Here is a 10641-nt window from a genome sequence, read left to right on the forward strand (position 1 = left end):
TGTTTTGTTGTTGTTGTTGTTGTTGTTGTTGTTTTGTCTCTCCTTTTAAATGCCTCTTTAAAATTGACTTTATGTTTTTAGAAAAGTTTTAGGTTGACAACAAAATGGACAGGAAAGGGTGGAGGGTGGGTGAGAGGTGAAAGCGAGTAAGAGGGACAACTTCCAGTTATAAAATAAACAAGCCACAGCGATGTGGACAGGGAATGTCCACAAACAGGGAATGTAGTCAATAATATTGTAATAACTTTGCACAGTGATAGATGGTTACTAGACTTACCATGGTGATCACATCATAAGGTATATAAATGTCAAGTCACTATGTTGTACATCTGAAACTAATACAGCATTGTATTCCAACTTTCTTTAATTTAAAAAAATTAATTGAAAGGAAGGTAGAGACACTTTTCATGTACTCACTGCCTGCACAATGCATTACCAGCTTCCCCATGAGAATGGTTACATGTTAAAATTCAGGAACCTACACAGACACATCATAATCACCTGGAGTCCACAGTTTATCTTAGAGCTCACTCTTGGTGTTGTACATTCTGTGGGTTTGAACAAGTGTATAATGACGTGCATCCATCGTTGTAGTATCATACAGAGTATTTCCAATGCCCTAAAAATCCTCTGCTCTGCCTATTCACTCCTCCCCTCTCCCCCTAACCCTGGCAACCACTGACCTTTTTACTGTTTTTATAGTTTTCGAGAATGTCAGATAGTTGGAATCACATAGTATGTAGCCTTCTCAGAGTACCTTCCTTCCTTCCTTCCTTCCTTCCTTCCTTCCTTCCTTCCTTCCTTCCTTCCATCCATCCATCACTCTTTTTACATAGAATTTATTGTGGTGACATTGGTTAATAAAACTATATAGCTTTCAGGTGTACATCATCTGTATATTGTATTGTATGTCCACCACCCCAAGTCAAGTCTCCTCCCATCACCATTTATCCCCCCTTCTCTATTTTCTACCTTCCCCATCCCCCTTTCCCTCTGGCAATCACCATATGTCTGTGTTTGTGAGGGTTCTTTTTTCCTTAATCCCCTCACCTTTTTCACCAGCCTCCTAACCCCCCTCCTCTCTGGCAGCTGTCAGTTTGTTTCTATTTTGCTTATTAGTTCAGTTTGTTCATTAGATTCCACATATAAGTGAAATCATGTGGTGCTTGTCTTTCTCTAACTGGTTTATTTCCCCTAGAATAATGTTCTCCAGGTCCATCCATGCTATCTTAAAAGGTAAGATTCCCTTCTTTTTACAGCCAAGTACAATTCCATTGAATAAATGTCCCATAGTTGTGTTATCCACTCATCTATTGATGGACACTTGGGCTGCTTCCATATCTTGGCAATTGTAAATAACACTGGAATGAACATAGGGGAGCATATATTCTTTCAAATTAGTGTTTCAGATTTCTTTGGATATATTTCCAGAAGTGGGATCACTGGATCACAAGGCAGACCCATTTTTAATTTTTTTACGTAACTCCATACTGCTCTCCACAGTGGCTGCACTCAGATTGTGTGGTTTTTTTTTTATCGTAGTAATATGCATTTAAGTTCTCCCTATGTCTTTTCATGGCTTGACAGCTCACTTCTTTTTCATGCTGAACAATGTTCCATTGTCTGGATGTACCACAGTTTATTTATCCATTTACCTAAGGACACCTTGGTTGTCTCCAAGCTTTGGCAATTAGGAACAAAACTGTTGTAAAAACACCCACATGCAAGTTTCATGTGGACATAAGTTTTCAACTTATTTGGGTAAATACCAAGATCTAGCCTAATCTAATCATCAGAATTGCTGGATCGTATGTTTAGTTGTGTAAGAAACCAGCCAACTGTCTTCCAAAATGACCATACCATTTTGCATTCCCACCAGCAATGAGTGAGAGCTCCTGTTGCTCCACATGCTGCCAGCATTTGGTAGTGTCAGTGTTCTGGATATTGGCCATTCTGATTAGGTGTGCAGTAATGTCCCACGGTTGTTTTCATTTGCATTTCCCTGATGACATATAATGTGCAGCATCTATTCATATGCTTATTCACCATTTGTATATATTCTTTGGTGAGGTGTCTGTTAAAGTCTTTGGCCCAATTTTTAGTTATTTTCTTATTGTTAAGTTTCAAGTGTTTTTTATATTTTGGAACAGCCATTCATCAGGTGTGTCTTTTGCAAATATCATCTCCCAGTCTGTGGTTTGTCTTCTCATTTTCTTGATTAATGCTCTTTTAAAATCATATACTCTACCTTCTGCATCGCTAACATATGCATATGATATTAGGTTCCTCTGTACAGCCCAGTGATTGGACATTTATATAATTTATAAAGTGATCACCCTGATAAATCCAGTGCCCACCTGATGCCATGCATAGTTTTTCATATTATTGACTATATTCCCTATGTTGTACTTTACATCCCTGGGTCTATTCTGTAACTACCAATTTGTACTTCTTAAATCCTCCCCCTTTTTCACCCATATCCCTAATCTCCTCCCATCCAGCAACCATCAAAATGTTCTCTATATCTATGAGTTTGTTTCTGTTTTGTTTGTTCATTTATTTTGTTTTGTAGATTCCACATATAAGTGAAACCATATGGTATTTGTCTTTCTTTCTCTGTCTGACTTATTTCACTCAGCATAATAGATGTAGCATTTCTTTAACTACCTCCTATTAGTGGGCATGTAAATTATTTCCAATTTTCTGCTGTTACTAATAATGCTGCAACAGAAATCCCTATAAAATATATCAGTTCCCACATGGGCAAATATATCTGTACAATAAATTCCTAGAAATAGGATTGCTTTGGTCAAAGGGTGTGACTTTTATATATTTATACAATATTTTTTATTTCAGTACTCATGGAAAGAATAAACAACCTGAAATGTTGCCTTTGCTGGAAGGCCTCTTTGGAGTTTATCACAGAAACCATCAAGTGCTTGGCTTTGAAGTATTTGTCTTTTATCTTGATCTCCTGCAAGTTTGTTCCTTCTTTCCCCCAGTATGTATTCAGCAAATACTGTATACCAGGCATGTTGGTAGGCTTTGGGGATAAAACCACAAACAAGGGAGACATGGTCGCTGCCCTCATAATATTTATAGTTTGGGAGGTCGGGGTTGTGGGGGGAGAAAGAAAGAATTTACACCACAGAAATTAACACATGAAAGAAATAATTTTACACCAAGTCATTACAAAGTGTGTCAAATGCCATGAAGGAGAAGTACAATGTGACCAAAGGTGTTTACTAGGCTCCTGACTTTGGGGATCTGAGAAGACTTCCTAGAGGAAGTGATACATATTCTGATCAATGAGAGAAATCCAGGTAGATGGAGGAAATGGTAGGTTTGAAGGCTTGGAGTCAGAAAGAAGTGTACAGTAGGGCCAGCAGCCTGGATTATAGGATCAAGAAAGGGCTTTCAAGGTCATTTAACTCCAATCTCCCCACTTGACATATGAACAAACTTAGGTTCAAAGAACTAAATGACTTGGTCAAGGTAATACAGATAGCAGCAGAGCCAGGACTAGCACCTGGCTCCTCTGGTATTTTTCAGATGGCGCTGTGCTGCAAAATGCAGCATGCCCATCCTGGGGTCTACACACCTATGGGATAATTGCCTAGCTTCATGTGGAGGGAGTGTTTAAGTTCAGGTCCTGTGACTAGCAGCCTGACATGTTTGTTTCTCTTTACTAGTAAGATACAGTTTGGGCAAGTGGCAGTGTAGCATTCGAGTGGGTTGTTTTAGTCCTCAGCATGCCTGTCTCTTCTCCAAGTTTAGATAATAAATAATAATGATATTAATAACGGTGGTCATTTATATAGTGCTTGCTATATGTCAAATGCTGTTCTAAGCATTTTATATGTATTTCACTTAATCTTGACAATAATCCTACAAGGTAGGTATTATTATCACCCCATTTTACAGATGAAGAAATTGAAGCTCTGAAGGTCAAGGCATTTGCTCAAGGTCGCAGAGCTAGTGAGTGGCAAAGCATGGACTCGGTCCAGGCAGTCTGGTTTTAGGGCCCACATACTTTTCCCAATCACTCTCAGTGTCAGCAGCAAAGTAGTAGACTCAGGTCTGGACCCTGAGCAGCTTTGTGCTTTAGAGGGCCCACACAACCCTAGCTGCACATAAGAACCACTTGAGGAGCTTGCCAAAAATGCTGATGTCCAGGCCTCACCCTAGGTCAGTTAAATCAGTCTCTAGGGGTGGATTCCAATCATTGATGGTTTTGAAAAGCTTCTCTAGTTAGTCCGATACACAGCTAAGGTTGAGAAGCACTGGAATATAGCCTTACCATTCCTTCTTCATTTGGATGTGTTTTAGTTCAAGCTGGTGCAACAAAATACTATAGGCTGGGAGGCTTAAACAACACTTCTCATAGTTCTGTAGGCTGGTAAGTCCAAGGTCAAGGTGGCAGTAGATTCAGTGTCTGGTGAGAACCTACTTCCTGGTTTGCAGGCAGCCACCTTCTTGCCTGTGTCCTCACATGGTTGAGTAAGAGAGATCATCTAAGTCTGTCATTATAAGGGCACTAATCCCATTCATGAGGGCTCCACCTTCATGACTTAATCATTTCCCAAAGGCCCCCATCTCCACATAGCATCACACTGGGGATCAGGCCTTCAATATATGATTTGTGGGGGCACACAAACATTCAGTCCCTAGCAGGAGGCAACCAGCAATACATGTTTTCTTTTGTGTTCTGAATATCAGTTTAGTATGACACTTGTAGAGGCATTGATTCATACCACACCATGAGCTCCAGTCTTAGCATAAAGAATTCATTCAGCCCTGGCTGGTGTGGCTCAGTGGATTGAGCACCAGCCTGCAAACCAAAGAGTCACTGGTTCGATTCCCAGTCAGGGCACATGCCTGAGTTGTGGGCCAGGTCCGTGGTTGGGGGTGTGTGAAAGACAACCAGTTGATGTATCTCTCACACATTAATGTTTTTCTCCCTTGCTTCCCATCTCTCTAAAAATAAATATTTTTTTTAAAAGAATTCGTTCAGTGCCCTGGCTGGTGTTGCTCAGTTGGTTGGAGCGTAGTCCCATAAACTGAAAGATCACAGGTTTGATTCCTGGTCAGGGCACATGCTTAGGTTGTGGGTTTGGTTTTCTATCTGTATGCATAGAAAAACTGTCCACATATGAGAACAGTACCCAATGGGGGCAAATATGGGAGGTAACTAATGTTTCTCTCTCACATCAAGGTTTCTCTCCTTCTCTTCCTCCCTTCCCCTCTCTCTAAAATCAATGAGCATGTTCTTGGGTAAGGATTTAAAGAAAAATAATTCATTCAGTGCACATGCTGTGGTAGCCACATTCAATGTTGATGTGTGGTTACAATGTTGATGGCGTATCAAGGGCTAAGATAAGACAGCATTCTCAGTGCTGGGCATCAGGAGACAGTGTAGCTTAGTGGTATAGAGCTTCATTCTGCATCAAACATACCCAAATTCAGATGGATGCTTTGTCTCTCATGTTCTGTAATTTGGGGATTTATCCTTTTACCAACTCTATTTTGTCATCTCTAAACTCTGGCTAATAAGATAATATTACCCATTTCGTGAGGTTTTTGTGAAGATTAAATGAGCCAGAACATGTAAAGGACTCAGTGTAATGCCTGGCACCTAACATTTGGTAAATATTGGCCTTTTTTTCTTTCTTTCTTTTTTTCTTTCTTTCTTTTTTTTTTAACTTCATGACAATTCATATAGCTTATTCAAGCCTGGTCACAAGCAAACAGTTGTATTTGAGAAAAGCTACTAGTGACACTGATATTGAAGGAAATTTGGTTTGGCATTTCCTAAGTGCCTGATATATGCAATCTTTGAAGGTTCCTAGGCCCTGAAGAGCTAGAACAGGGAGGAAGGCCCAGTACCTGCTCCCCTAAGCTGGCTGGCTGCCAGCCCAGATATTGTACCCAGATAACTCTTACCAGATAGACTGTGCCATAGCAGAAGTCTAAACAAGGGGAGGAATCAGTTAAGGCAAGGAGATGGGGACACTCAAACAAGGTTAAGGACACGGGAGTGTGTGTTGATCGTATCCAGAGGGCATAGGCTGAGAAAGAATGTTAAGTGTGAGGTTGAGGCTGTCCCAAATGGCCGTTTCCTTCCAGGCAAAAGAAGCCACACATTTGTGAGTGATGTCATGACTTTACTGCATGTTAATATTCATTCTAAGCCCATGGAACAAGAAGAGCCCTGTGACAGCCATTCCTTGCCATCATCTTGGCTAGGAGCATGGCATCCAGAGTCCAGACTTCAGGGCCTGGCTACTTGGACTGGAATATTTATTTCTTGGTGACTAAATTACTTCATCCCATCTTCTATTTTCAGGCTCAGAGCCCTTACCTTCCCCACTGTGGGGGAGTAGACGTCCATTTCTCAGGAGCCATGGACTGCTTCCGGCAGATAGTGAAGGCCCAAGGGGTACTGGGGCTCTGGAATGGATTGGCAGCCAACTTACTGAGGGTGAGAAGAGTCATCAGTCTCTACTGTTTCTTTACCTCTTCCAGTTCCTTTGCCACTCCACGTGTAGTTTGGATGGAGATGCCCCCTCTAATATTTATGGTAACTTGAGGCCCATGAGTACAGCCTGGCTGTCAACCCTGAAGACAGAAGACCTTGTGCAATGTTGGGGCATCTGATACCCCATCCCAGAGGAGCTGATCATTTAATGCAGAGGTTCCTACCATGGGGGTTCATGGACTCCCAATGGGAACCTAACCCCCATCCTAAAATTGTCTGCAAAAATGTGGATGTATGTGCATGTGTGCCCTTCTCTGGGGAAAGGATCCATAGATTTCATCATATTCCCAAGAAACTCCATGACAAAAAAAAAAAAAAGGTAAGAACTCTGGATTACCCTGACCGGTGTGGCTCAATAAGTTGGGCATTGTCCTGCAAAGCAGAAGGTCAGCCGTTCAATCCCTGGTCATGGCACATAACTGGGTTCTGGGTTCTGTCCTGGTTGGGGCACATACAAGAAGGAACCAATCAATGTTTCTCTCCTTCTCTTTCTCCCTCCCTTCTCTTCCCTCTGAAAATAAATAAATAAAATCATTTTTTTTAAGAGAACTCTGGATTAACCTTACATTAGTTGACACATAAACGGGTACAATCAAGACAGGCATATGTTGACAGAAAGTATCAGATTGTCTATGTGTATATTAATCCAGACCTATGCTTCCCCAGAGCCATTCAACTGCTCTGCCATTCCTCACCCCCCACCTGCCATCTTCCCTGATTCCAAAAAGAATTACCACGTTGTATTATCCATAGCCTTTAACTCAGTTTACCCTGACTCAAGTTGATTGCAGATACATTAACACTTTAAGACTTTAACATGATTTTTATTTTATTTTTAAACAGATAGTTCCATATTTTGGAGTTATGTTTGGTACCTTTGAGTTCTGCAAGAGAATCTGTCTTTACCAAAATGGTTACATTGTGTCACCTCTGAGCTATAAATTGACCCCAGGGGTGGATCAGAGTTTGAAGCCTCAGGAATTACGAGAATTAAAGAAGTTCTTCAAAACTGGAAAACTAAACTCTAGAAAACCGACTCTTTAAAACTGAATGGAACTAAAAGTGCACTGACTGAAGGGGTGTTGCAATCGCAGACAAATGTAGCCTCATAATTGCACACATGTGGAGTGATAAGAGGGTACTCTGATCTGCTGCTCTTGGAAATTAGAAGATTCAGCCATACGCAACCTCTGAGCTCCAAACTGATGTGCCCGGGAACATCTGCACTGTGGGAAGGTTTCCCAACATGACCTTCTCCTGATGGTGTTTCACCAGATTTTATAACAAAAGCTAGTAGTAATGATATGTGCTGTTTACACAATACCAAAGAAAGGGCATTGTTATGACACCTCAAAGCAACATGTATTTGAAGTGGCTGAACAGAGACCATGTCATGCACTCAGGTCACAAGGTCATAGCTTTGCACTAACCCATATTGGCCCAGTTTTGCTCAATTTGACCTGAGATTTCCTACTATAATCATTCTGGAATTCATAATCTTTGCTGACTTCTGAGTACATACATCACAGTGTAAACTATGCCTTATCAGAAGCTAAATGAAAGTGTTTAACATTTGAAAGTTATGACTATCACAGTAGAATCATCCATTATTTAAATTTGAAGCATCCCAGACTTAGAACCTGGTATCTCAGGAAGGCAGTTTTTAGCATGACTGCTTATTCATGCCCCGAAAGACCTTCTTCCAGTTGAAGTCAAGTACAGTTTAAGTGGCCTGAATTCTCTGCCTTTTTAACTTGCTTTGCAAGCCTACCTTGAAAATAAATTATTTATTCAACTTATGCTATTTTCACAAGACATCCCAGTTGCCTAGAAGAGATCAAATAGATCATTTTACACACATACCAAAAAAAAAAATAACTGACAACAGTTTAGGCTAATTATCTCTATTAGATTTTTAAAAAGTCAAATTTTGGATTGTTTCACCTTGGGGATTTTGTGTCAAGTTTATATAACTGTACTTTCAATTAGTGTCTATCCATGCATTAAGCAATATCTAATATTATGATACTAATTTATACACACACAAGCTTTTAGTATGTTGAAAATATTTTTCTCTATTAAATTCATTTTCCAAATAAAAATGATGTGTTGGTCATTTCTTACTAATCCGAGTCACAAAACTATCGTTAAATATATACTGGCCAAAATCTTTAAATTCTCAGAACCTTGTCCTATTGAAATATACCAAAATAACTCATTTTTCCAATTGCCATGGCAGGTTGTGTTTTATGGGGAGTAGCAGTTAATATACACATGAAAATATCATCTGTAGCCCAATCTGTTAGAGTCTGAAGGATGACTCTTTACCCAGAGTGAATAGTTCCCATTTGTTACTCTTTATTTCCCTTGGCGTGAACAATTTTTTTAAATTCTGAAAAGTGCAAAAATTTTGTTTTAGTAAATCTAAAATTATAATGGTTACTTACCTCATATCAGTTATCTTTTAAAAAGTTTTATATATTTATTGATTTTTAGGGGGGGGGGACATCAAGTTGCTATTCCACTTATTTATGCAATCACTAGTTGCTTCTTGTATATGCCCTGACCTGAGATCGAACCCACAACCTTGACATTGGGAAGATGTTCTAACTAACTGAGCTATGGGGCCAGGGCCTCATATCAATATCTTCTGTGTATTCTTCCACAGGTATGATGAAATAAATAGCTAAGCTCTTGCTACTGCCATGCATAGGAATGTTTTCTGAGCTGCTGTTTTGATTTTTTTTTTAATTAAGGAGGGAAAAGCATATGTGTCATTTTTCTAATTTGAAAAGAACTCTTTAAAACTCTAGCTCCGGTCATGGTCAGAAAGCTCAGTTGGTTGGAGTGTCATCCTGATGCACCAAGGTTGTGGGTTTGAGCCCCAGTCAGGACACATACAAGAAGCAACCAGTGAATGCACAGATGAGTGGAGCAACAAATCAATGATTCTCTCCCTCTGTCTGTCTCTCCATCCCCCTTCCCTCCCTTCCTCTATCTAAAAAAAAAAAAAAAAAAAAAAAAAAACAAAACCCTCTAGCTCTGTTTCTAAAACAAACTTAGAGGCACTTCCATTTTCTCAGTGTTATAAAGGGAATGTTCTGCTTTATGGTTGGCAGTGTGCACCAAACTGGACTAAGTACTTTAAGAGAATTATATAAAGTGTGATGCAGTATTGATCCAGGAGTAACTTACAGTCTTCAGGAACAAAACTTACATACATACATGAAATGGCTATGATTACAAAACAAATGCAAGCAAAGGCATGATAATGTGGTAACAGCTGGTTGCAAGATGGCCAGGGGTTCTGTGTACACTTACCGAATCAATGATTAACAGGACCGTTAGGTGAGAGGGGCCAGTAATGGGCAGGAGGGTTTGGAGGTAATGAGTCTTGAACTAAGTTTTGAAGGAAGTGACAGGATATTAGTTGGTTAAGAATAAGTTGGAGGGCACTAGAGGTTGAAGGCAGGTCATGTGCAGTGTCACAGAGAGGGAAGCGAGCAAAAGATGTTTGGGATAGGGTAAGAAAACTGGCTTCATGCATTTATTCAGCTGCTGGGTACTCTGGACCCAATGGTACATAAGTCAGATAAGGTCCTTGCCCTCCTAGAGCTTGCATTCTGGTAAAAGCAGCAGTCTATAAAAACAAACAAATCAACGAGATTGTAATGGTATGAGGAAATACACAGGGTGCTTTATTAGAGAAATATGTGGAAGTGAGGGGAATGTTTTAAATCAGGGAGCCAGGAAAGGCCACTCTGAGATGTGACATTTGAGATGAGACCTGGAGGGTGAGAATGACCTAACCATGCAAAGAACTAGAGGGAACATTTCTGGCCGAGAAAGCAGAAGGTGCCAAAGTGGTGCTGGTAAGCGGGGAAAGACTTAGTGAACAGAAAAGAGATGAGTGTAGCCAGCATGATTTGTGAGTGAGTCAGTGTGCAAGAGGAGGCTGGATAGAGAGCCAGATCAGATGTGGCCATTTGGGCCACAGTAAGAAGTTAGATTTTACTCTAAATGCAGTGGTGAATTATTGAAGGTTTTTTTTTTTTTAATATGTTGTAGTAAATTTTTTTAACATTTTATTTATTTATTTTTAG

General features: G+C 40.1%; 1 protein-coding gene across 2 annotated transcripts in view; it reads left to right on the plus strand.

Annotated features, from left to right (window-relative positions):
* SLC25A43 (solute carrier family 25 member 43) overlaps positions 1 to 8413 on the plus strand; it is a 32551-nt gene extending 24138 nt beyond the window's left edge. The window contains exons 4-5 of one of the 2 annotated variants that reach the window (XM_028523346.2): positions 6347 to 6481; positions 7382 to 8413. In XM_028523346.2, coding sequence (XP_028379147.1) covers positions 6347 to 6481; positions 7382 to 7582 — 336 coding nt within the window. In that variant the 3' untranslated portion in view covers positions 7583 to 8413. Of the gene's footprint in view, positions 1 to 2856; positions 4818 to 6346; positions 6482 to 7381 lie in introns of those variants that run through there. The other variant, XM_036017027.1, reaches the window with a different exon arrangement.
* Positions 8414 to 10641: the final 2228 nt, after the last annotated feature.

The sequence above is a fragment of the Phyllostomus discolor genome, chromosome X (genome assembly GCF_004126475.2).
Source record: "Phyllostomus discolor isolate MPI-MPIP mPhyDis1 chromosome X, mPhyDis1.pri.v3, whole genome shotgun sequence".
Taxonomy (NCBI): domain Eukaryota; kingdom Metazoa; phylum Chordata; class Mammalia; order Chiroptera; family Phyllostomidae; genus Phyllostomus; species Phyllostomus discolor.